This window comes from Loxodonta africana, chromosome 14 (assembly GCF_030014295.1).
Source record: "Loxodonta africana isolate mLoxAfr1 chromosome 14, mLoxAfr1.hap2, whole genome shotgun sequence".
Classification (NCBI taxonomy): Eukaryota; Metazoa; Chordata; class Mammalia; order Proboscidea; family Elephantidae; genus Loxodonta; species Loxodonta africana.
The window spans coordinates 42,063,041-42,090,664 of NC_087355.1; the positions used below are offsets into that span (position 1 = coordinate 42,063,041).

Below are 27,624 nucleotides of genomic sequence, written 5' to 3' on the forward strand. Positions count from 1 at the left end.
TAACTGATTATTTATTGACTGATCAGCCAATAGCATTTTCTATAGAATATTATCCTGCAACACTAAGTTTGCTCCAATTTGCTTTCAGAAATGAAAAGTTGGCATGTGATTATCCTGTAGCATGTCTGCTAAAAAACAAACCTCATTAACATAGCCCCTTTGTGGGAGTACCACATATATGATTTTACCTTCTTACCACTTGAGAAATTTGAGTCTAGTAATCAAATAGAGTCCCTTGGATTCAAGTCACTGCAGGTAATGACACCCAAAGGAATTCTTTAAACTCAGAAGTTTATGGTGGTGAGAAAGGCTTTGTTGAGAGAGCCCCGCCATAATCAGAACGATGCAAATATTGTATCTATTTACTTATTGTGAATTTTTAAAGAATTTACCAAGGGTTGAGATAGCAATCTCAAAGTCATGCTCTCTGAGGAACTGAGGATCAACCCTTAGAATGGTTAGATGGGTGGTCTGGTGTAGATGGGTATTCTTTTGGGTATCCTCTATTATCCCTGACATACTGTCTCTGTGTAGGATATCTACTTCTTTTTTCAAGGATTATGTACTCATTCAAAGTTCATTTTAAATTAATAAGGCTGCATCAGTTGATCTCTAGTGCAGTTTTGCCTCCTTGTGTCATGCTTAGCACAGTGGTTTTCAGTTGTCTGGCTCCAGTGCCTCTGTCTTCCCTTCTCTGGGAGCTGTGTTTTCAACAGACAGAGGCGATGGAAGGGCCATTCGGAACACCCCAGGGCAGGAAGAATCATAATCTATTCAAAACAAACACTGAAAATGGATCCCTTGTTTTGTTATACCATGGCCCTTCCTGAATATCATCATTAATTATCTTCCTGGGTGCAGAAGCTTAGCGAGGACCTCAGTGGTGCTAGTGTTTGATGAATTCGTGTGCAATATTGTATAGGATACACATAATAATATTAACCACTATTTTTGGCTTTGCTTTTCAAGAGAAATTTTAATCTGTTGTTTATCCAAAATTTACTTTTGCTCAGACAGGGCTTTTTTTTTTTTAAGTAGAAATTATTTTTAGAACATTTTTAGATTTATAGAAAAATTGAGAAGGTAGTATAGAGAGTTTTCATATACCCTTTACCACATTCAGGTTCCCCTATCATTAATGTCTTACATTAAAATGGTACTTTTTTTTTTTAATAATAATTGTACCAGTGTTGATATATGATCATGTACTAAAATCCATACTTTATTGAGATTTTTTAAGTTTTTACCTACTGTCTTTTTCCTGTTCTCAGATTCCATTTAGAATACCACTCCACATTTAGTCATCACATCTCCTTAGGCTCCTTTTGCTATGACAGTTTCTCAGACAGTTTCTAGACATTTCTTGTCGAGTCTGAATGGTAGTGATCAGGTATTTCGTAGAATGCTTCTTTACTGGAATGTATATGAAGTCTTTCTCATGGTTAGACTGGGCTTTTGGGGGGTTTTGGGGAGGGAGGCCACAAGCGTAAAGTGTCCTTGTCATCAAATCATATCGTATCAAGGGAATATCAAGTTGATTTATTACTGTTGATACTGACCTTGATCACTTGGATGAGATAGTGTTTGTCAGGTTTCTCTACCATAAAGTTATTCTTTTCTCCTCCTTTCCATACTGTACTCTTTCAAAGGAAGTCACTATGTACAGCCCAAACTTTATTTTTCATGAAAGGTTGATTTCATGGGGAAAGCAGTAGTGGTTAGGAACATGAAGCTTTTGGAATTAGAAAAACATAAACTTTCATTTTAACCTAGGCTCTTACCAGCTTTGTGACTTTGTTCAATTACTTTAACCTTTCCCAGTTTTAGCTCCTGCATATGAAAAATTGGATGAGAAACATCATAGGATGGTTCTGAGAATTCAATGATCAAAGTCTTTGACATATATTATTATAGAACTATCAATCATCATCATTGTCATCATCAATAATACTTATTTGAATAATACTTATTTGAAAAGTAGATAGCAAGTGATCTCATTAGATGTATCAATTATTGGCAATTTTCAAACAAGTTTAACTATTAGAAACAGAGTCATTATATTCTCCAGCATTTCTATAATTCAGGACTGTTTCTCAGACATATTTTCATACATCTACAAATGAGCAGTTAACTTTTGTATATATGTAATCAGCGGCTTTCCCTCACAAAATGCTGTCTTACTTTTTCTTAATGAAAATGAAGTTGACTTCTGATTGGATAGCCTACATGAAAAACACATGTAAATGTTAAATTTCTGATAAAAAATAAAAGCAAACCTAATCTTGTAGAAAATATTCCAGATGGACTTGACAACATAAATTACCTACTCAGCTGATACTTAGAACTGATTTTGATTTTATTATTTTAAAGTTTTTTGTATTTATCGTTCTCAAAAAAGCTAATGAGAAATAGTTTTGGAGACCATCTTTTTGTTATTCTTTATGAATAAAAGAATGATGTGCTTTTTTCAGGAACAAAAATGAATTTTTATAACATTATTCTTTTTTTAACATTTGTTTTCATTTCAGTGTGAACAGAATATGCTTCTCAATTCTCTATCCAATGGTAACTGCAATGGTGAGTTAGCTATCAAAAAAAAAGTTTTTTATGTGTTCTGACTTGAAAATAACCAGAAAATTGAATCTCTTCCTCATCTACTCTCTCCTGCCTCCTCCACTGCCTTCTCCTCTCGTCCTACATCTTCTCCTCTTACTCCTTCTCTTCCTCCTTTCTACTTTTCTTCTTCCTCCTCCTCTCATCTCCACCTCCTCTATCTTTTTTCCCCTTTTCCTCCCCAATCCTATTCCATTGTTGTATTCTCAAGTGGACAGATGAGAGAGACTGTGGAACTCTTGCTGTCTCTTTAGTGACCATACATTAGGCCATAATGCAAGTTTCTCAAATAAGGAATGTTATGTAGAATAGGTTTCTGACCACCATACAATTAGGTAGAAAATTGTATAAGAAAGAAATTTGCGAAAAAGATAACTTGAAAGTTTTCATATGTTTAGAAGTTAAGAAATACTTTTTCAAGTTACCCACTGGTCAAAAAAGAAATCATATTGAAAATTAGAAAAAAAAAAAAAACTAAATCATAAGGAAAATACTGCATCTCAAAACTTTCAAGAAATAGCTAAAGCAGTGTTAAAAGGGAAATTTATATACTAAACTACATAGCATACATCAGAAAAGAAGGCTAAAAATTAATGACTTAAGGGTTTTACATTTATACCAAGAGGTTAAAAACATAAAATGAACATAATGAAAATAGAAGGGAGGAAATAATAAAGATAGAAGTAGAAATTAATGACATAGGAAAAAAAATATAATTAAGAGAATCAAGAAAGCACAAATCTGGTTCTTTGAAGAAAATAATAAAGTCATTAATGCCCAGATAAGACTGATAGGGAAGAAGAGATAAGGCACAAGTAATAAATATCAGGAACAACAACAACAAAAAAAGAATATTACTACAGATCTGTTATGGATTGAATTTGTTCCCCCAAAATACGTGTTGGAATTTTAACTGCCACGCCCGTGGACGTACTAGTACAGGTTACCGTTGAGTCGACTCAGATTAACGTTGAATTTAATCTTCCCTGGCTCTGGGCCTGACTAGGATTCTCCTGACTAGAACATTTTCCATTTTCTGCCATCCAAGTCTTACACTTTCTTTGAATCTTAATAGAGAAGTAAGAAAATTGAAGAAACACACTCCTTGCAATCTTGTTGGGTAGAAAATTATGCAAATAAGAAGTCAGTCAGCCCATACAGAGTAATATACAGTCAAGTACAGCCTGGAATTCAGTATCTTCAGCTGTAAAATGGAAATCATGGTAATAGTAAAACAGGGAGATTACCACATGCTTCACTTGATCACATATTGCCTTGTACGTTTATAGAGTTGTTTTATTTGTGTATATATTTTTTCTAACTAGATTCTTAAGGCAAGGAATAGATTTTCAATTTCTATTGCTTTATCCTTCTTTGCCTAATGAACACTTAGCCAATTAATGAAAATTATAATAAATATTTGTATAGCAGTTCACAGTTTTCAAAGGGCATTCTTCTCCTTAACCCCGAAATAGGTAATAAATACTGTACACTTTGTCTTAGTTACCTAGTTCTGTTCTAACAGAAATATCACAAGTGGGTGGCTCTAACAAGCAGAAATTTATTTTCTCACAGTTTAGGAGGCTAGAAGTCTGAATTCAGGGCATTGGCTCTAGGGCAAGACTTTCTATCTCTTGTCTCTGAGGGAAGGTCCTTGCTCTTTTCAGCTTCTGTTTCTTGGTTCCTTGGAGATCTCGTGTGGTGCGGCATCTAACTTCCCCATCTGTGCTTGCTTGCTTTGTTATTTGCTCAGTCTGCTCTTTTTGTATCTCAAAAGAGATTAATTTAAGATACACCCTACATTAATATTGCCTTATTAACATAAAAAAGAAAATCCATTCCCAAATGGGATTGTGACCACAGACATAGGGGTTAGATTTACAACACATAATTTTGGGGGACACAATTCAATCCATAACACCTTCCATTTAAAAAATAGGTAATAGCATACCCTGGAAAGAAGCTGAGGTCCGTAGGCGATCACCAGCTCATTCTGGATTATGCAGTTAGTTAGAGACAGAGGCAGGACTAGAGTCTTCTGTTGAGGGCAGGCACACACACAGGAAAAACTGCTTAAATTGGGGTTTGAGAGTATCGCTCTGAATGCAGTCTGCAGGGAGGAAGAACGAAGGGTAAGGCGGTGAAAATCCAGATGAGGAGGGAAAGGCTCCATTGGCCTCTGCTTGGTCACATGGCAATAGAAATGGAAAAATGAGAGGATGGAATCAAAAGAGAGTTCAGAAGTGTCATGAACATAATCTGATACTGTTTAGGTGTTGGGAGAAGGGAGAAGGGAATAATACAAAATGATTTCAAGTTTTGAAGCACTAAATTGGAATGAAGAGGCAATCCAGGAAAAAGAAACCCAGGAGGGCAGCTAAAAGGGAAGATGAATTTAGCTTGAGGGAAATTTTTGAATCGTTGAACACATGATAGAATGATCAAAATAGATGAAACTGGCTACATAAATTAAAGATGGAAATTCCTGTATTATTTCTTGCACGGTAATTAAATTTGCTCACTTTTGGAGGAATCTTCCACTACCATATGTAGTAGTCTGTGTCTCAAAAACACTTTAGTCATGCTATGCCAATGCCAACAGACACCCTGGTGAGGTCTCTGTTAACATTATGGCTTGGCAGGCTGTCTTAGTCATCTAGTGCTGCTGTAACAGAAATAACACAAGTGGGTGGCTTTAACAAAGAGAAATTTATTTTCTCACAGTGTAGTAGGCTAGAAGTCCAAATTCAGGGCACCAGCTCCAGGAGAAGGCTTTCTCTCTGTTGGCCCTGGAGGAAGGTCCTTTTCATCAATCTTCCCCTGGACTAGGAGCTTCTCAGCACAGGAACCCCAGGTCCAAAGAATGTGCACTGCTCCTGCCACTGCTTTCTTGGCGGTGAGAGGTCCCCCCCTCTCTGCTAGCTTCCTATTCCTTTTATTTCTTGTAAGATAAAAGGTGGTACAGGCCACATCCCAGGGAAACTCCCTTTAGATCAGGGATGTGAGGTTAGGGTATTACAATCCCACCCTAATCCCCTTTAACATAAAATTACAATTGCAAAATGGAAGATAATCACAAAATACTGGGACTCATGGCCCAGCCAAACTGATACACATATTTTTTTGGAGGATGTAATTCAATCTATGACACAGGCCCACCTCCATCACCTCTGACTCTGACCCTCTTGACTTCCTCTCATAAAGACCCTTGTGATTACCTTGGGCCCACCCAGATAATCCAGGACAACCTCCCCATCTCAACAACAACAACAACCAGTTGCTGAATTGATTCCGACTTGAATGTGACCATATATGTTTCAAAGTAGAAAGGCACTGTATGAGGTCTTTATGGCTGTGACCATTTGGAAGCAGATTACCACATCTTTCTTTCAAGACATTTCTGGGTGTATTTGAATTGTCAACCTCTCTGTTAGTAGCCCAGTTGTTAACCCTGCCACCCAGGCACTCCCCATCTCAAGTGCCTTAATTTAAGCACATTTGCAAAGTCCCTTTTGCTATTTAAATTAACATAGTCACAGGTTCTGGAGATTAAGATATGGACATCTTAAACAAAACAAAACAAAACAAAACAAAACAAAACAAAAAAACACAAACCCATTACCGTCAAGTCATTTCTGACTCACAGTGACCCTATAGGACAGAATAGAACTGCTCCATAGGGTTTCCAAGGAGCAGCTGGTGGATTTGAACTGCTGACCTTTTGGTCAGCAGCTGAGCTCTTAACCACTATGCCACCAGGGCTGCATGGACATCTTTAAAACCCATTGCCACTGAGTTGATTGCAACTCAAAGCAGGGTTTAGAACAGAGAGGAACTGCCCTGTGGCTGCATCAAGTCACTGCTAGACCTCCTTACACCAAGTCACTGCTGCTAGACCTCCTTATCACTTTCTGCACATCTTTTCCTGTCCTCATAACACTTCAAATTACTGGTTGAAATGACTCGTTTCTCTGCTTGAATGTGAGCCTGTTGATGGAGAGCAAGCTACACCATCTCTTTTGTTCACCTCTCTATTTGCATTTTTTTTTTTTTAGGATAGTGCTTAGAGTAAGTAAGCATTCCATACATCTACATTGACTAACTGCTTAAATGAATGAATAAAAGAGATGAACAAGTAATATGTGCACGTTTTCCACAACTAGTGTTGCAGTTTGTCATAAATGTTTTGTATCTCTTTATTTTCTTGAGAAATTAAAGACCTATATCTGCTTCTGAGTAATTAATGGATATCAGTAGAAAATGCCTTCTTTTAAAAAATTATGAGTGACTCACAGACTGTCAAGAACTTTTTGAAGTAGATAGAAAGTGCTCCTAAATTATGCAGATATGAATACTTTTTAATTAAAGGAGTTAATGAATTTTCCACAGGAAAGAGCTGGCTTCCACAGTCTGGAGTTAATTGCCTTCCCACACCTGATGGTTAATTTCTTTCTGAAATGTTGTTTTTTGTAGATAAATCCCATCATTTACCGCATCCCACATGGGTAGAGATTCCGAGTTTACCTCCTTTTGCCTTAGGCAGGATATTAGCTGTGCGTTTGCTTTAGTCTTGTAGGTTTATGTGATTTTTATTGCACTGGTTGATTTACTTAGAAGCTTAGAACACAAGGTTATTGCTGTAAAATCTGTACAATAGAAGAGCTGAGAGGATACCACATAAAAGAAGACTTCACTTCTTGCAAAGATTTCAGAAATGTCCGTTGTATTTAAATTTTCATTTGAGTGAATTAGTAACTTCACCAATAAGGATGTCTTTTTTATCTAGAAAAGCCATCATGAATTGCTTCTACCAAGATGGCTTATTTAAATTATCATCCACAACTACATGGCATAATTTTTTTGTTTTGCTTTATTTTATTTTGTTTTTGATGGTTTGAAAGCCTACACATATTTTTGCACATTTATTTTTACAGTGGAGTGTAAAAATAAAAGGCAAAGCCAGCAATGGAATGAACACACTGTGTGGATATTGAAAGGGAAATTTTTGTATCACTATTGATAAAGCCCAAACATTTTCATAGTTAATAATCTATTACCATTTAAATTTTGAAATAAAAAGAATGGCAATTACAATTTTTTGTTTATTGTGCTTTAAATGAAGTTTTGCAGAGCAAATTAGTTTCTCATTAAACAATTAATACACATATTATTTTATGACATTGGTTGCCAACCCCATGACATGTTAACACTCTCCCTTCTCGAACTTGGATTCCCCATTATCAGTTTTCCTGTCCTCTCCTGCTTTCTTGTCCTTGCCCCTGAGCTGGTGTGCACATTTAATCTTGTTTTGTTTTACAGACCTGTCTAATCTTTGGCTGAAGGGTGAACTTTAGAAGTGACTTCAGCACTAAGTTAAAAGGTTGTCCGGGGGCCAAGCTCTCGGGGTTTCTCTGTCAGACCAGTAAGTCTGGTCTTTTTTTTTTTTTTTTTGTGAGTTAGAATTTTGTTCTGTATTTTCTCCAGTTCTGTTCAGAACCTTCTATTGTGATCTCTGTCAGAGCAGTCCATGATAGTAGCCAGGCACCATCTAGTTGTGCTGGACTCAGTCTAGTGGAGGCTGTGGTAGTTGTGGTCCATTAATGCTTTGGACTAATCTTTCCCTTGTGTCTTTGATTTTCTTCATTCTCCTTTGCTCCAGATGGGGTGAGACCAGTGGAATATCTTAGATGGCCACTCACAAACTTTTAAGACCCCAGATGCTACTCACCCAAGTAGGGTGTAGAAGATTTTCTTTATAAACTATGTTATGGCAATTAAAATTTAGAAGTGAAATAATGTGGTAGGAGGAAAAAAAAATAAAACTGCTTCTTAAAGAATGTTCCATACCTTTTTACTACTATTTATATCCATAGATTAATCTCTCTGGAATATATGCAGATTGTTTTTCACTATAGTATTTTAAAATTCAGATTGACAAATAAGTTTTTGATCAACTAACAGTGGCTTCCTAAAGTACTGAGTTAACAAAATTCTAAGGCCTTTTTTGGCCTCAGTGTAAAAAAGTACCATGATTGATTAGCCATGCCTACCCTGGAGATGGAAAGGGGATGATAGAGCTCATACAATATGGTCATGGATAATAACTTATGTAGCCTATTTCAAGGAAAAGCAATGGATTGACATCTTTTCTAAATACAATAATTGCCAACATTCTTTCAGATTACAGCTTCTTTTTACCACAACTGTTCTTGTAGGTATAGCTAAGACAGGTCTCTTATTTTTTCTAGTAAATAAACAGTAAGACTTAGAAATCTCAGGAAAACTCATAATTTCAAATTTTTTAGTGTTCTATATCAATACTAATAATTTTTCTATAGGAAATTTAAGCAAAGAATTTTACATTGTGGCTTAAATTGAAATATGCACTATTTTGTAAAAGGTGTGTCATTTAGTTAGATCAATGGTGGATAAGTGAATAGAAAAAAGAGCTTTATGGAATATCAAATTATGTCATCATGCCATTTTAAGATCTATTGTGGAGGAAGATGTCAGTGGTTTATTTAATCAAAGCCATTGGATTTGTTCGTTTATGTTTAATAAGAGTACTCATCTTAAGCAACGATGTCCTAGTTATTGTTTGAACAATCAGCTCTCAGGGGAGTGGGGCAGAAGCCCTACTTACAGTGTTTAATAATTTCTGTGGTGTAAATACTTCCACAATGGATGGTTTCTAGCATAACATGCTGTCATTATATGTGGGGTTAGGAAGAGATGTACATAGTTGACATTAAAGAACCAGTGTGAGCTGGTGCCAATCTACCATTGCCTTCAAATATTGTTTTCTAAAACAGATAAGTTCAAAATGTTTTATCTAGGACACCTTCAGTGTTTATTTTGTACTTTCTGTTCACCTGTTTTTACTTCTAAGCAGCATTTTTTTTAAAAATGTACTATTTCCCTCATAATTCCCTCTAACGCTAATTGAGAGACAACCATATCCCCCACTTTTCTGTAGCCACTACAGGGGAAAAATTGGGGCATATTAAATGGCAAAACAATTCCAATTAAGAGTTTATATATTTGGAGAATCTCATAATAATGAATGAACTGGCATTTAGTTGATAGAATTTGCCTACCAGTGGTAGAGGAAACAGCCTACGTGAAGCTCTGAGAGCCACATTGCTCTTTAGATGGACCCCAGGTGTGGCCTATCATTGTAATATTATCACCTCATCTCATGGCCCCAAGAATGCCCACAAGAAAGAGATTATGAACTCTACTCAGTGAAATCATTTTTTCCCCTAACAGCTACATTCAGAGGCAGATTTAATATTAACTAAATTAAGCTTAAGTTTTAGCGTCCCTCACCCAAGCCCCTTCCAAAAGTGTGGGTCTTCTGCTTAATGTGTGACTCCAAAATTCTAGAAAGTCAGGCATCACAAAACAGAGGAAACAGTGTGGTATTTTGAAAGGACTACAGAAGGTTTAGAAACTATGGTTCTGGTCTCTGCTTAGCAAAATCATTTAAACTCTTTGAACCTCAGTTTGTTTATGAAATGAGACTGGTAATTAATATATTCTGTATTCTTCTCTAAATCATATCATACTAACTGAAATAACATTCTAATAATACAAAATCAAAGCTTTCAGAAATAATCTGTAGTTAACTGAAAAGTGTTCAGAATTTGTTAAACATGACGCTATTATTTTCCCACCATTCAGGAAAGTCATCAGCAGAAATCTCTGAGAGTTCTTCCTAACTCATGTCTCTGTCTCTCCTACAGACGAGGTCTCACAGCCCTGCCCGAATGAGAAGTGTTGTTTAATCCTGGATTGCTGTGGATTGACCTTTTTTGACTATACTGGAGTCTCCATGCTTGTTGAGGTATTTGCACAGCTTATGTCAGATGGATTCCTTCCCTTCACAGAAGTGATGGGTTTTCACCATCCACTGTCTCAGCTCCAGGGTCTTGAGCCTGCTCATTTCAGTGCTCACCTCTTCCTATTTTCCCCAAAGGACACTAGACTTTATGCCTCCCATCACTCCAGATTTGTTTTCAGGAGACTCTTCAAGCTTCTAGGTGTGTGTACATTTGGAGGTATTCACATGGGATAGGCTGGCAGGACAGAACATAGACTTGAGATATAGCTAGGCATAGACCCTGCTGGATAGTCAGCTTAGGAAGCTTATAGAAAGAAGGAAAAAGTCCCTTCCAGGTCATAGGCTGCATGAAAAAGTGGCCTTGGTGATAAGATAAAAAAAAAAAAAAAGGTAGGAGGATATAAAATCTAACAAGATACCATTCCTGTTCTCCCAAACGGTGCCTGATACAAAGGCTGTTTTCTCTGTGTTTCCTTGGGCCATGGTGCCTACTTCTCTACCACATTACCTCCACAGGACTTTAAAACTGACTTAGCTTACAATCTTCCATTTTCACAGATGAAAGAACGCCTAACTTTGCCAATTCAAGGAATACCCTGGACACTTGGGATTTTTCTTAGTTATTTTGAATAAATACTAAGTCAAAAAGGAATTCATCCCCTTTCTTATTTCCTCCTGTTCTCTCCACCAATCCCTAAAATTGGGGGTAAGGGCTCTTGAGGGTGGGGCAATACCTGTTCCTCAACTGTCCTCAGTCTTCTAATGTCTTCTGTTGCGTGTAGCTCGGCTCATGCCATCTTTGGGTGTTGCTCCCCAGTATTTGTTCTTTCCCCAGGAGATTTTTTTTCCGCTGGCTTTAGAGAGTCTCACCCTATGTATGTGTGGCTTTGTATTCATCCAAAGGCTTGCTCAAAACTTTAAGAAAATTTTTGGAACTCTTTCTCTGCATATCACCCTCCTTTCCATTACTTGATCCCTCAATTTTTATCAGCCCAGTAAGCTGCTGCAGTTTGTTTGGATTTTTCTCATCATGGTGTGGCCCAGATAGGGCTTGGTAGCAGAAAGTTGGAGTGATTGCAGGGCTCACCTCATTTACTTTCCTTCTCTCAGTGAACTCAGTTCTGTGCAGCCTATTGCCCAATGCCTGAAAACAGTTGTTCATATATTTTTGTCTTGTTTCCTACTTATTTGTAGAGGTTAGGATAGTCTTGCATCAGTTACTTGTCATGGCCAGAAGTGAAAATCTGACTTATACTTCCCCCTCCTTCATACACCTGCAACATTTTAAAAGGTAGTTATGAAAGATGATGCCAGAAAATATTTTCTTGTGAGCATCTTAACGACCACGGACAATGGCTTTTAAAGAGTTAAGATCAGTAGTCAGTCAAAGCCTCATGTTGTGGACTTTGATTGCTTTCTTGTGGTGGTGCATAACTTGTGCCTCTACTCATTTATATTTTGAATTTGATTTGAAATTTCCAATGTTTCAAACTCAAGATAGTACAGAGGCAAACTTCAGTATAGCTTCCTATGAAGGTAAGGGTGGGCATATGTGGAGGGGAAGCTGTGTAGTATGTGAAAGTCTAGAGGTGTGATCTCAGCTCTACCTCACTGATTGTGAAGTATGGGAAAATCATCTAACCTGTCTGTCTGAATCTCAGTTTATTCATTTAGTAAAAATGAGGGATTTGCACTAAGTGACCTCACTGGGTTGTCTGGTTACCTTCTGGTGACATAATTCTAACAGAATTAGCAGATATTCAGAAATTAAGTAAGTTATTGCAAAATAATTGATTTTTTTTTTTTTTAAGATCCCGGACCTTAAATCTAGTGGCTACTTTTGGCTAGTCACCCTTTTCCCCACATAATGTGCTTTTATTTTCTTATTGTTCCATATAAAACCTTTGCATCGTTTTGGCCTAGGTTTCAACCTGAATATATTTTTTTCCATCTAAATCTGGATTGTAACCAGAGGGTTCCTCTTCATTTGTAGAATCTTGTGTTTGAAATTTTTATTCTGTGTTGCCATGGTCTAGACGAGCACTCAATCTTTGATGTGTGTAGATCATCAGAGGTGTTCATTGAAAATGCAGCCTTCTGGGTCTTGGTTCTGATCCAGGAATCTTCATTTTAAACAATAATAGATGATTCTGAAGCAGGTGATCTAAGGATTGTATTTTGAGAAACATGAGACTAGGATTGCTCTTTTAATATAAAGGCCAGTATGTATATTTTTTTTTTGATCAATTGTATTTTAAGTTCTTTTCTGAATATGCTGTAATATTTATTGGCTGCTCTTTCTAAATATTGAAAATCAGGACTCAGGATTAGTGAAGAGGGGAAAATGGGTTTCTATTCCTATTGAACTTAGGGTCTAATTCAGAGAAGCCCAAACAATCTGGATACTGGACATGTGGGAGACAGAGCTTTATCTTTTTATTCATTTTAATGGTCTTTGTATTCTATATAATGGTATATATGCATAGAACGATGGCATAAATCAACTGATGCAGTTTATTTTTAAATTGGCAGAAAATGCTATTTACCCTTGGCCAGGTGTTTCTCATTCACATATACAAATCCAGCAGTTTTGTATTGACTTACCCTTTTAATTGATTCATTATTATTTGGCTTATTTTATCATAGTTACAATAACATTAAGGAGCCCTGGTGATGAAGTGGTTAAGCACTTGGGTGCTAACCAAAAGGATGGTGGTTCGAATCCACCCAGTGGCTCCCCAGGAAAAAGACCTGGAGATCTGTTTCCGTAATGGCAGCTCTACTCTATCACACAGCCTCGCTATGAGTTGCAATGAACTCGACGGCACTCAAGAGCAAGATAACATTGCGATATATGTTAATTAATTGCAGCTTTAGAGATAGACAAGTCCTGAGTTTCAATATTAGCGTATACCAGTTCTATGATCTTGGCCAAAGTATTTGTTTGCTTTTCTGTAAAGTGGAAGTAGAAATAACATTTTATTAAGCTGTTATGAGGCTCAGAAGTGATACATTGCATATAAAGCATGTAACAAAGTATCTGGGAGTTTTAGTACGTACTCAGCAATGCCAGTGTTGTTAAATGCCATCTAGTCAGTTCCAACTTATAGCGACCCTATGTACAACAGAATGAAGCACTGCTGGGCCCTGCACCATCCTCACAGTCATTGCTATGTTTGAGCCCATTGTTGCGGCCACCGTGTCAGTCTGTCTCACCGAGGGTCTTCCTCTTTTTTTGCTGACCCTCTACCTTACCAAGCATGATGTCCTTTTTCAGGGACTGGTCCCCGCTGACAACATGTCCAAAGTATGTGAGACGAAGTCTTGCCATCCTCACTTCTAAGGAGCATTCTGTGGCTGTACTTCATCTAAGACAGATTTGTTCTTTCTTCTGGTAGTCCGTGGTATATTCAATGTTCTTCACCAACATCATAATTCAAAGTCATCAATTCTTCTTTGGTCTTCCTTATTCAATGTCCGGCTTTCAAATGCATGTGAGGTGACTGAAAATATCATGGCTTGGGTCAGGTTCACCTTAGTTCTCAAGTGACATCTTTGCTTTTTAACACCTTTTAAAGGGTCTTTTGCAGCAGATTTGCCCAATGCAATACATCATTTGATTTCTTGACTGCTGCTTCCATGGGCATTGATGGATCCAAGTGAAATGAAATCCTTGACAACTTCAATCTTTTGTGTTTATCATGATGCTGCTTATTGGTCCAGTTGTAAGGATTTTTCTTTTCTTTATGTTGTGGTGTAATCCATACTGAAGGCTGTAGTCTTTGATCTTCATCAGTAAGTGCTTCAAGTCCTCTTCACTCTCAGCAAGCAAAGTTGTGTCATCTGCATATAGAAGGCTGTTAATAAGTCTTTCTCCAATCGTGGTGCTGCATTCTTCTTCATATAGTATGGTTTCTCAGATTATTTGCTCAGCATCGGTTAATTATGGTAAAAGAATACAACCCTGACGCACACCTTTTCTGCTTTTAAATCCCTCATTCTGTTTGAACGGCTGTGTCTTGGTCTGTGTACAGATTCCACATGAGCACAGCTTAAGTTTTCGGGAATTCCTATTCTTCTCAATGTTATCCATAATTTGTTATCATCCAGACAGTTGAATACTTTTGCAAGGCCAATAAAACTCAGGTAAATATCTTTCTGGTATTCTCTGCTTTCAGCCAAGATCCATCTGACTTCAGCAATGATATCCCTAGTTCCATGTCCTCTTCTGAATCTAACTAATTTCTGGCAGTTCCCTGTCAATAATGGTAGCTGCTTTTTCTTATTTTACAGAAGTCATTTCTTAAAATGCAAATAGTATCACTGCAGCTAATATTCTTCCTTAGTTCCAGCCACCCTTAAAGAGGGACAAGAGTAAAGAGCCACAAGGTTTCTTTAGCCACAGGTGTCCTCATGTCTTGCTGCTTTCTAACAACACTGCTTGGATTGTTTTCTTAGTTGCTTTAGTTTAAGGACTGTAGGGACTGGGGGTTGTAGGTTGAAGGAAATGGGGTGACCTCTATTTATTCCTGTACTTGGCACACTGAGATGTCAGTGAACTGGAGATTATGTTTATCAGCGTCAACAAACCACCTGTAGCTATGTGCTTGTGCTTCACTGAGCTTAAGAAAAAGTCAAACACTGGTGGGTCACCTTGAACTAATCATTTTAACTTACAGAAACAAGAGCTATTTATTCAATGGTAGAGTCTCATTCTATGTATGTGGGTATGTATGTAAGTATCTATATATCAATCTACCTACTTACCCACCTACTTTTTTATATATTTATGCTTAGAGTAATGCATCTCGTATTGTTTCTCATTTCTCTACCTGTAGGGAGAACTTGTTATTGCTGGAAGGATATGAGGGAAGTATTTTATATATTATGAACACTCTTAGAATGTGTTGCGAATGCATCTTTCTATATTTTATACACAAGATACATCATTATTATATAATTAAATCCATCCTCCTGTTACTAAAATGTCGAGATTAACTTTCACTCAGTTTCATGGACTGAGTTGGATCTGGATAAATTGCAGATTGGGGCTGTCAATAAATTGTTCTTAAATGAGATTTTCTATGACTTAAGGCAGACTGTAAGGTATTCCAAGCAAATTAGTTAGGATCTTTTATCTTGATCTTTAAAAACAGAAGTTGGGAAGTCATGCTTGGCTTGGATTATAATGGGGTTTTCAATTCACCACCCATTTAGTGCACCCATGAATCTGCTGAAGTTAATGTAATGTATTACTATGAGAAGTAGAGCTGAAGCTCTCATCGCTTTCCTAAAGGGGTCCTTGGCTTCCAATAAAAGAAGCTTGAGAACAATTTGGTATTTTCATTATAGGGAAAGAAATGTGATGTTATTATTTTTATTAAATGAAGAGAAAGATGTAAGCAGACAAGTTTAGTTGCAGTAAAAGGCGATGTCCTGCTGTATCAATTTCACTTTGCCAGAACGAGTCTCTTTTAGAAGCTTACCAGGTTATGCCTGAGTGTGTTACAATGCCTCCCTCTGGTGGTCTGACTTCATAATTTTTTTTTAACTAGTAATTTTCAAGTTTCTTCTGAAACCTGTCTCATTCCTTCCTGACAACTATCCTGAATTAATTGTGGGTATACAATTTCAATTCCTGCAGGTTTACATGGAATGTAAGAACAGAAACATGGACATAGCATTAGCCCATTGCACAGGTATGAGAGTGTCCTTGGCTAACATTGAACATGATCATTCTGCTACTACAGGTATCCTTATCGCCTGTGCTTTGTCGTAGATTCCTTGATAAAAGCAATGCAGTACTGTGGAAACCTAGACTCAGAGAAACCGATATTTTTTGAATCCGTATCTGCTGCAATAAGTACCATCCATTCAAATAAGGTGAGCCAAACAAGTTAGCATGTAAACATTGTAAGAAAATTTAGAATGCAGAGTCAAAGACTTTGCAATAAGTTAGCATATCACCCCACTGGCATCTAAATTTTACTTAAAAATTCCCGTCCTCAGAGTCTTTTGTAACAAGTAAAGGAGTATTCTTGTTTCTTTTTTGGGTGACCAGTTATGTGAACAATTGCTGAATAATTTGGATCACCCAAGAGTATCACTGCTTACAGGATTTGGCGATCACCTATTAAGTGCAAACCACTTGCTTATAAAATACACGCTTCTGTCAGGGTCCACTACCTGGCACTTAAAAAAAAAAAAATAAGCCACCTGTCAAATGGAAAAACTCTAAATATAGCCTCTTAGTTTTTTTCTTACTTTGATACACTTGCCTCTAAGCTTGTATTGCCATCGTTGGAAACAGTATTTGCAGAGCCCAGCACTCATTTGATCTGAAATGTCAAAGTTAGTTTCCAAAAACTGGGCTTTATAGTTTAGTTTTAGAGCTGTTCTAGAACTTTTGTTTCCTGCAATTTTTCTTTGACTTTTGAATCGTGCTGCCTTTCCTCATTCCTAGAACAGCATTTGGTGCCTCCCAGAGTTATCCCTATTAGATTCAATCAGAACAGTATGTATTTACAGAATTATAATAATAACATTATTATTATTATATAAATAACATTTTTTGAGCACTTAGTATATTCCAGGAATATTCTAAGGGCTTTACCTCTACTGGAGCCCTGGTGGCACAGTGGTTAAGAGCTCGGCTGCTAACCAAAAGTTGGCAGTTTGAATCCACCAGCTGCTCATCGAAAACCCTATGGGGCAGTTCTACTCTGTCCTGTGGGGTCACTATGAGTCGGAATAGACTCGACAACAATAAGAGGTTACCTGTATTAATTTGCTGAATTTGTCATAACCTTATGAGGTCAATATTATTATTATATAACCATTTTTAGAATGAGGAAACTGAGGCCTAGGGAAATTACAATAGTTGTAAGTGGTCAAGCTGGTTTCAAAGCCAGCAGTCTGACCTTGGACCTGGAGCTTTAAAGCTCTATACTCTGCTTCCTTATAGAAAGTCTACTTTCTTTGCTTGACTGACAGCTTGCTTCAGTGATGGCTTTTTTTTTTTTTTTTTCTTACTATGGTGCCGATTTAAGAGTGAGATCAGTAGCACATGCTTATTTCTTCTATTTCAGAATGTGGGCAAACTTGGCGACCACAGTGAAGTCTGAGGCCCTTTCGCTGAAGTATAGCGCTTGTCTGGCCGCAGCCTGGAGGAGGCCATAGTCTGGCATTCTGCACATTGCTTTCGTTGTTACTGTTTAGATCCTACTACAATAAGTCTACTGAGACTTAGTAATCATATAGCCACTTGTCAAGGATTGCCAACAATTTTTAAAATCTTTGTTAGTAAGAAGATTCACTTAATAGGTTATTGTATAGTTTTTTATATAAGAAAATCAGTAAGCATTTAGTTTTAGTTTACTAAAAGTTAACATGACTTTTTCCCTTTTACCATAGTATTTTGTGGTGTTATATTTCTGTTTTCTTGTTGATTTGTAAAACTGAGAAACACCTTAGTCACATGATAAAAGATTTGGGACATTTGCAAGCCATTTGTAAAAACCTAGGATAGTCTAACTAATACATAAAAACAAGTTAGCAAATGTGCCATTTTTCCCTTCAAAAAAAAAAGCCACTAAACATCAGTAGGTTAAATATTAATTTATACAATAATGCAGTAAACCCACTGCCGTTGAGTTGATTCTGACTCATAGCGACCCCATAGGACAGAGTGGAACTGCCCCAGAGAGTTTCCAAGAAGGGCCTGTTGGATTCAAACTGCCGACCTTTTGGTTAGTAGCCGTAACACTTAACCACTACGCCACCAGGGTTTCCATACAATAGGATATCAAATTCACAGAAAATAAATCAAATGAAAGCAAACAACAAACTAGAAACCATTGTTCTCCATACCCCATGGGAGAATTCAGGAATGTTTTCATATTTGGGAGATAACTGGCAAGTCAGTGAAACCCAGTTCTTAACATTAGTCCATTTTGTTGTGAATATTGGAAAAAATACTTAATATCTTCAGACCCACTACTTCTAATCACCACATTCCCATCCCTCTAAGAGGCTCCATTTTCTGCTTAATTTTTGTTGAAGCCAGAAAATGTGGAAGTTGCACGTTTTATATATTTTCACCAGTATGATTTTTAGATGAGAAATCACCACCAGTAGAATAGTGTTATACTATTTCAGTATAAAATTAAATGTAATAATTTGGAACTTCTGTATTTCACACAGGCAGTCAATATAATATAATCCAATAATCTATCTATATTCATATAGATACATAGATCTCAATAGCATGTTTTTCTTTTTTGGTTAGAGGAGAGCTTGGATGTATGTTTATATGTAAGGCCACCAAACCGGCAGTATAATTGCCAAATAAATACCATAATCCAGCTTGAACCAATACGTTATTGTTTTCATGCATGTGCATATATTTTCAATCACATTCAAGTACAGGTTTCACAATTTTCTCTAGCAAATTGATTTACCTAAGAAGAAAACTCATTTTCAAAAATAAGTGCAGATACAGTTATACTTCAGTTTTATGTCATTCTCACAGTTCTAGAAATTAATAGTGTAAGAAGAAGTTGGAAACTTTAAAGTGAGTTTGAGAAGCAGTTTGGAAAGACTAGTCATACATGTGCTTTTACAGGCATCTCTGTAGGAGTAAATTCTAGTGACTGTCAAGTGATGCATCACAAGGGTCCCTAGCAAATGTGTGATAAAATTCATATGATTCTTTCTTTTAACATTAATTACTAGGTAGAAAAACATAATAAAATGAAAGGAGAATAGTAAAAGTATGTTTTCAATTCTCATAACTTATACAGCTATAACAACTTTGATTGAAATGAAGTACAAAAAATTGTCCTTTGTCGCAATGGTAGTCTCAATCCCTTAATCACTGATTTGGAGTAAAATGTGTAAAGCCAGTTGTTAATTCCCATCAAACATTGTTTCAGGGAAAGGTGGAATAGTTCAAGGTAAAATTTCCTTAGAGACAAGAATTTTACTCCGCTTTATCCAATTGAATTATTCTAGTGGTGAATGGTGGTAATATTCACCATCACAATCCATTGGTTACCGACAGATAAGCATGAGTCAAGAAAAGTAAAGAAATTATACTTGCTATGAATGGCACTGTTTTTTTTTTAATGTATAAATTGGAGCCCTGGTAGTGCAGTGGTTAAGCATTCAACTGCTAACTAAAAGGTCAGCAGTTCAAATCTACCACTTGCTCCTTGGAAACCCCGTGGGGCAGTTCTACTATGTCCTATAGGGTCACTATGAGTCGTAATTGGCTGGAGGGCAATGTGTTTTTTTTTTTTTTAAATGTATAAATTGGAGCCCTGGTGGTGCAGTGGTTAGATGCCATGGGTACTAACAGAAAGGTCGGCAGTTCAAATCCAACAGCTGCTCCTTGGAAACCCTATGGGGCAGTTCTACTCTGTCCTATAGGGTCGCTATGAGTTGGGATCGATTTGACAGCACTGAGCTTATACATAAATTAGGAGCCCTGGTGGCACAGTGGCTAAGTGCTAGCCAAAAGGTCAGCAGTTCAAACCCACCAGCTGCTCCACATGAGAAAGAAGTGGCAATTTGCTTCTGTAAAGATTTATAATCTTGAAAACCCAAGAGGGCAGTTCTACTCTATCCTGTATGGTCTATGAGTCAGAATTGACTCGATGACAGTGCGTTGGATGTATAAACTGATATTTTGCTATGCAACTATAGCCCATAATTGAATTCATGCACTATAGAAATTTTCTGATTTGTTAGAGATTATGGACCATGATGACACTAAAATCATATGGTTAATTGATGGGTGATGTGTTCTATTTTATTGTTGAAGGTAACACAGAAATGTCTGAACAGTTGTATTTGAATGTGTTTCAGTGTTTGTAGTACAAGTTCAATGGATGAAACTTTAAAGCCAGTACCTTGGGTGTCAAATGTTAATGTTATATCCTAAGTTAAAAAAGAGCAAACCACGTGCCATGTAAGCCTCTTGTCCTAAAGCTCCTCCTGGACACTAAGGCCACAAAGACTGATGACCTGGAGGAACTCCCTGGAATTGAATTCTGAGACGCCAACAGTTGCATATGAGCTGTAGCCACACACGATTCTAAAATATAAATGTTTATTCCAAAGTGGGCCTTGACAGCACAAGAACTATAACGTGGCCAGGATGCTGGAGTGTTTCTGCAGTCACAGAGTTATTTTTATGAGGTCGTGTTATTTTATATATGATAAACTACTTCCATATTACTTATTGTGGTAAAATAAAATAGGAAAAAAATTAAAAATGACCTACAAGAGTGCTCAAAACCTAATGACATATGTAAATTAAGGGTAAAATATATAACCAGGAAAAGGCGCTTAACATTACATTTGTGCAAATTAAATGCCCTTAAATTTCACCATTTGTCTTTCATTTTAAAGGTTATTTGCCTCCCGATTATATGATTCAAGTGTTTTAAGATCTAGCTTGAACTACTTTGCAGTAATTTATTTGACAGATCTCTATTCTATAAATACATAATGTAATGAAGAAAGAGATCTTTCTTTTTTAATGAAAACATGAATGTGTTAATATCCTGTATGGATAGTGTTTGACATTTAGTGGCTACCAAAGTATATTAGCATGTCATTGAACTTAGAAAGGTACATGCTGTATGCCATGGGTGATGATCCAATTCTATATAGAACGTGCTTTTTGGCAGTGAGTTTGTTGCCAGATTTCAAATAGGGAGTTAAGTGGTGCTTTCACAGTCCAAAGACTTTTAGTTAGAAATCATTTAGTTTAATATGCTGCACTTATTTTTTTATATTTTACAATGCATAATTATCTTTTTTATAATTCTTTGTACTAACTCAGCATGTAACAACCAATTTACATGGAAATAAATTGAAATATGATAGCTATTATGTTTAAATGAATTGTGTCCGTTATTTTCAGTGTATTTCCACTCCTGCAAAGCAAATAATACATATTGCTTTCTTAGACTGACCAGAGTATTATGTGTTGAAAATTCCTGAGAGAATCCATGACTCTTGGTAATTTGTTCTTATAAAATTTCAACCTGCAACTGTGAGGCATTATGCCTTAATTTATGGATTGCTGATGAGAATACTTTATACTACATGGCTACATTTACATAATCTTTCTTTACCAGGTTTTATATCCTTTTTGTTCTTATTTTAACAAATGTGTACATCTGTATTTTTTATTTGTTTAAGTTCTTCATTTACACACTGTTGTTTGTTTTTCCTGAGTTCCTAGGCTGAGATCAATATTCTAAACAGCATTTTAAAGGTTACATACAGCATTTTAAAGATTAAACAACAACAACAAAAAAAACCTGTTACCTTTGAGTCCGTTTTGACTCATAATGACTCTACAGGACAGAATAGAACTGTCCCATAGAGTTTCCAAAGAGTGCCTGGTGGATTTGAACTGCTGACCTTTTGGTTAGCAGCTGTAGGTCTTCACAACACTGTACTACCAGGGTTTTCATTTTAAAGATAAGGTGTTGGAAATATAACAGTGAATAAAACAGAAAAAAACCAAACAAAAACCCTGCCCTCATGGAGCTTACATTCTAATAAGGGAAAGACAGACAATAACCAGGGTAGACTAAAGTACATTTATTGTAAGATAGATGGTAACGTGTGCTAAGAAGAAGAATAAATTAAAGAAAGAAGAGGCACAGCAGAGGGAGGGTGTCCCTTCCCTAGATAGGGTGAGAGGAACAGTGACTAAAAGGAGTTATAAATTTCCTGAACAGTTTTTATTTCTTTTTTTATGTATGAAAAACAGATGCACTAGAATTTTATGTATGTCTAATATAATGTGATGTTTTCACATTCAAAAACATCATAAATAATCATGAACTGGTTGGTTAAAACATTCTGCTGCTAGAGACGATAGATGAGCATTGATATGACAAACTCTACCTGGACATTACCTGGCTACTCAGATTAGGTTACTGCCATGAAACAGAGTAGAGTTAAGTGGTCAATGATGGGTTTGCAGTATACCGATGGGTATTCAAAAGCTAAAGAGCCCTGTGGCCCAGTGGTTAAGTGCTTGGCTGCTAACTGAAAGGTCAGTGGTTCTAACCCACCAGCTGCCCCTTGAGATGAAGACATGGCATTCTTTATCAGTAAAGATTACAGCCTTGGAAACCCTATGGGGTAGTTCTGTTCTGTCCTATAGGGTCACTACGAGTTGGAATCAACTTGACAGCAATGAATGGTGGGATTCAGAAGCTGAGACATACTATATTCTGGTAATGGTTCTCAATGATTAACCATGCTATTAAAGAAGATAGAAATGAATTAGATCGTTTTCTTTAGGCCATTATATTGTTTCAAAGAAAATAACAGCAGGTTCCACCAACTGTGGAATCTTAATTCCACTAATTGTTCCGACAACAGGCTGCAGAACAGAATTCCTCTGCTAACTGCAGTGACCCACTTTTTTTTTTTTTTTTTTTAAGGGTGCTCAGTTACTGCAAATAATCTCTTTCAAAGTACTCATTATATAAAAATCTTCACTCATCTTCTATGGACTCAGCAATAAGAAGGTTATTTTGGTCAAATTCATCTCTTTCCTGTCCTAAATAAAGACCACTCTCTCTAGTAAGTGTTGGAAGCTTTCTAGTTTGTTTTTCCTATTTGGAGCTTATTGTTTCTATGACAACTTTTAGATAAAAAGTCCGGTAAGAATCCATGCTTGTCAAGAACAGTTGCTCCGTTAAAAAAATAAGTTTTTTCAATAATGAAATAAATACAAATAATACTCCAATCTTTATTTCCTTTGGTGCTAGAGCTGGGTTTTTTTCTTTCTTAGATTTGAAGCAAATTTCTAGTTTGTGAGTCCAGAAAAGCGAGGAAAGACAGGGCCTCTTTTAGATTGCAATATTTCTTCCAAGTTGACTTCCACATTTTATTCCCCTGCTCCTACACTTCCATATGTCATGATTTTATATCCCACATGGCTCCCAAGTTTTCATACTCCCTATTAAATTTGTGGTAAGAAGTTCTTCAGTACTTACTCAGAGTTCTCCAGTTCTCACACAGTTGTGGGGCTGGCAAGTCTGAAATCTGTAGGGCAGGATGACAGGTTGGAAACTTAAGTGAGATTTCTATGTTACAGTCTTGAGGCAGTCCTTCTCCAGGAAACCTATTTTTGCTCTTAAGTTCTTCATCTGATTGCGTGAGGCCCACCCACAATGTCAAGACTAATCTCTTTCACTTAAAGTCAACTGGTTGTAAATGTTAACCACATGTAAATACCTTCACTTCAACCTTTGGACTAGTGTTTGACTGAATACTCAGGAACCATAGCCTACCCAAGCTGACACATAAAATTGACCATCACAGGAAACAATTATTTAAATGAAGTTGGCTTTACTTAGGCTAAGTCTGAGAGTGCAGTGAATGCAGTGCCCGGGCAATGGATGGAATTTGGGGGTAAAACAAAGACTTAGGATAGGGTAGGTTTACAGAAGGTAGTGGGTGTATCAATAGCAGGTTGATTGGTATGGCCAACCTTATATGGTATGATTTCAGATGTATCTAAGTGTCCCCTGAGTCCAAATACTGACTTCCCCAGTTTTCAAGGGGCCTGAAGTAGTTGTTCATTTAAAATAAACCAAACCTAGTACCATTAAGCCAATTCTGACTTGTAGCCACCCAGTAAATATTATAAGAGGAAACACACCCGTAAGCCATTGACACACCTTACATTAGCCTTAGGAAGACATTAGCCTTACAAGACATGTCACCAAAGGCCTGAGAGAACAAAGCACAGAATACATTTTGATGAGGAAGGATGGTTAGAAATGTCTTTAGGAGCTTTGGGTGCTGCTGAGGATGAGGGAGTGGTATTGGGAGGCAGGCTGGGAAGGTAGAGGAGGCAGCGGGTGGGATGATATTGGGGAGACATACTTAGTGCTGTTAACTCAGGCCATGTTGAATGACCAGGGTCATCCTTCTACCCCCCAGCCCTGGTTACATAGATTGGGTGGGACTGGAGTTCATGAAGTCAAGCACAGTTCTTCCCACTTAGTATTTTTTCCCTGGGCTTAGACCCATGTCCTTTGCGTTGACTCTGGAATAAGAATTTGAGAATAGCAGTGTGGTTGCCAAAATCAGAACCCGACATACAATTCTTTTTTGATGTAAACCTTTTTTTTTTTTTAAATTGCTATCTTCACAATGCCGATGAAAACACTGAAGTAGTAAGGGCCTAATTTAGCAGAGTAGAGGCTTAAATCAATGAAAAGCAATCAAATTATAGTTCCACTTCCTCTTAAATCTTTGTTGAAACGTGATAAAATCTGCACCAGAATCATCGTGGGGATTTGCTAAGTATGCAGATTCAAACACCCTACACAAGTCCCGGCGCATCAGAGTTTCCTTGAGGTGGGCTTGTGAAAATGGGATTTTACACAGTTATGTCTAGTTTTCTACCCTAAAGTTTTAGATTCACAGACATAAAGGCTTTCTTTAGCTTGTCATCTGAAAGAAGCCCAGCACACTGATTCTTACATACCTATCATTTCATCACTTGCTTGGTTTGAGCTCGCACATTAGTGGCAATGTAGGGTGGATATAGAGTATATCCACAGTGCTCTTCTTAGGTAGCAAGAATTAGGTGTATAGTTACGTCACATTGCAAAGGACCATGTCAAATTCACCATAGTTGATTTATTTTTTTTTAATAAACATTCACTCTTTTAAAATTACTTCTAAATTACACAATAAAACATTAATATATTACTTAAGCGAAAAAACAAAACACAGATCAGGCTAAAGTACCCTTTGATAATCTTTATCCTGTTACCACAAATTTTTTTAATTGTTGTAAAAATAGGTATAACACAACACTTTCCACTTCAACATTTTTCATGTGTGCAGTTCAATGACACCAATTACACCGCGTCCAGGAACCATCACCAATATCCATTGTCAATCTTTCCATCACCACAAACAAAAACTCAATGTAGGTTTTTGATTGATCTGAGTTTTGTTAGGGTCAGTAATGTATCTGAAACAGATTATCCTTAACCATATATTCTTGAAAGAATTTCAATAGATTTCTTATTCAGTATCCTCTATCATGGAAAAGCTAAGTTTCCACCATTTTTCACAAATTTGTACTGCTCCCAACAGATATTGATGCAGTCATATAAGAAAATGGTCCCATCTTCCGGGCTGCTCCACACACATATCCATTAGACATACACCATAAAAGAGAAAGAGAGATTTTTCCTTCCCGCCTAAGGCTCCATGGGTAATTATTTCCTTTCAACAGCTTCATTGAAATTCCCTGTGTAATGCTACCAGAATGAATTAGAGTTAAACCTTCTATTTTGCACATATGGAGCTGGGATAAAGGGAAGGAGCCAGCAATATTACTCAGCTACTTTCAGTTTGGGGATTGAGGCTGATATAAACCATCATAACTCAAGAGAAAATTATATTCAATTATGAATCACTGCCAGATGTGTGAATGTATGTCTTCAGGTTTCATTTTCTGGACTATGCTTACTGTATTATATTTCTTAATCGCTTTTTAAGTGATTCTTTTCCTACGGGTAATGGATTCAGTTACGTTAAATGTTCAGAAGATCCAAAAATTAATAAAACATATATTTGGACTCCATCTCACAGTCCAAAAGCTAAATCTGCAATGGTTATAAAGTGAATATTCTGTAACAGTGTTTTGCAGCCCTAGGCGTGCACCAGGGGCCCTCACTCTGCCTCTTCGCATGCCACGCTTCCCCAGGGTAAGCATTCAGGCTAAAGCCAATGTGAGGGAGAAAGAGAATAAAATAATGCAGGACGTAATAATTGTTAGAAAAATTACTTGTGATCTGGGGTAAAAATGGACGGGGTAGCCGAGATGTGTGGCATGGAGATCTTGGATCCCATCTTGTAGTATATGCCAAAATCAAATCAAAACTGTTGCTGTCAAGTCAGTTCAGAGTCATAGCAACTCTGTAGGACAGAGTAGAACTGCCCCACAGGGTTTCCAAGGAGTGGCTGGTGAATTTGAACTGCTGATCTTTTGGTTGGCAGCTGAGCTCTTAACCAGTGCACCACCAGGGCTCCCAGATTGTTTGGTATCCAAACGAGGTGACTAGAAGATGATCACATTTCTTCAGATTGCTGTCCCTGAAAATCTCTGGTTTCCGCCTGAGATGAGACTTCAGTGCTACCTGTCAGTGTTCTCACTTGTGCTCACTGACTCTACCATTTCTATTTTCAAGTATTCTGGACAGTTGCCACACCCTCAGTCCCCCTTCTTAACTCCTTTCCTAGGGCTCTTCCACAGCTGACCTTGGACCACCTTCCGAAAGCCTTTATGCATTTCTCCCTAAATTTCCTGCTGCTCCCCTGGCCACCTAAAGGTATTTGCCTCCAAATCCACGTGCACTTGTATTGTGTGAGCAGCATTGGTTGAGATGTCCTTTCTCCTATTCAAGGTCAAATCTGCTACCTAGAGGTTTTTGCATTCCCCTTTCCCCCCTTGTTTTGCTGGTTTACTTTATTTTTTAAAAATAAAAACTGCCATCTTTTTCTTCCAGCCGCTGATCTATCAATGATTCTGTCTTTTTTCTGGTATCTTTAACCTCTTTTACTTGACTGCATGTAGATGTTATGCTTAATATTTGTTTGTTGGGTGGATCAATGAAATGATCAAGCAATCAAAATAAAAACCATATAAAAAGACTGAAAACCTAAGAAATGACTAAGGTGAATAAATTGGCATCTTTAAACCACTGAGAAGGCCAGTGTGGTTAGGACAGGGTGAGCAGGGCCAGGGAAAGTTTACCCAATAAGTAAGGTACACACGGGCTTACTTGTGCTTACTTACCAATCTGTTGTGTACAACTTCACATAGTTTTCCCCACGTCATGTGCACAACAGATTCGTAAATAAGCATGAGCAAGCCTGCGCGTACCTGGTTTACTGGTCAATCCACCTGTGATTAGGGCAGCAGCTTCAGGTAAGTCTGCAGAGGTAAAAACCTATGATGACTACAGAGGTAAATCTGAAAAATCTGCTGTCTGTACTGAACACTTTAAACCTAGTAGCTTTTAATCACACTTACACTGCTGTTTTCTTACCTTCAATCCTAGAAATCTAATCTCAACTTTCAGATGAAGTAATCAAGCGCCACT

General features: G+C 37.2%; 1 protein-coding gene across 1 annotated transcript in view; it reads left to right on the forward strand.

Moving 5' to 3' along the window:
• Positions 1 to 17,580, forward strand: part of SLC26A7 (solute carrier family 26 member 7) — a 125,359-nt gene extending 107,779 nt beyond the window's left edge. The window contains exons 14-18 of the mRNA XM_003408387.2: positions 2,529 to 2,577; positions 10,359 to 10,459; positions 16,101 to 16,155; positions 16,236 to 16,339; positions 17,545 to 17,580. Coding sequence (XP_003408435.2) covers positions 2,529 to 2,577; positions 10,359 to 10,459; positions 16,101 to 16,155; positions 16,236 to 16,339; positions 17,545 to 17,580 — 345 coding nt within the window. The remainder of the gene's footprint in view (positions 1 to 2,528; positions 2,578 to 10,358; positions 10,460 to 16,100; positions 16,156 to 16,235; positions 16,340 to 17,544) is intronic.
• The last annotated feature ends 10,044 nt before the right edge of the window (positions 17,581 to 27,624 follow it).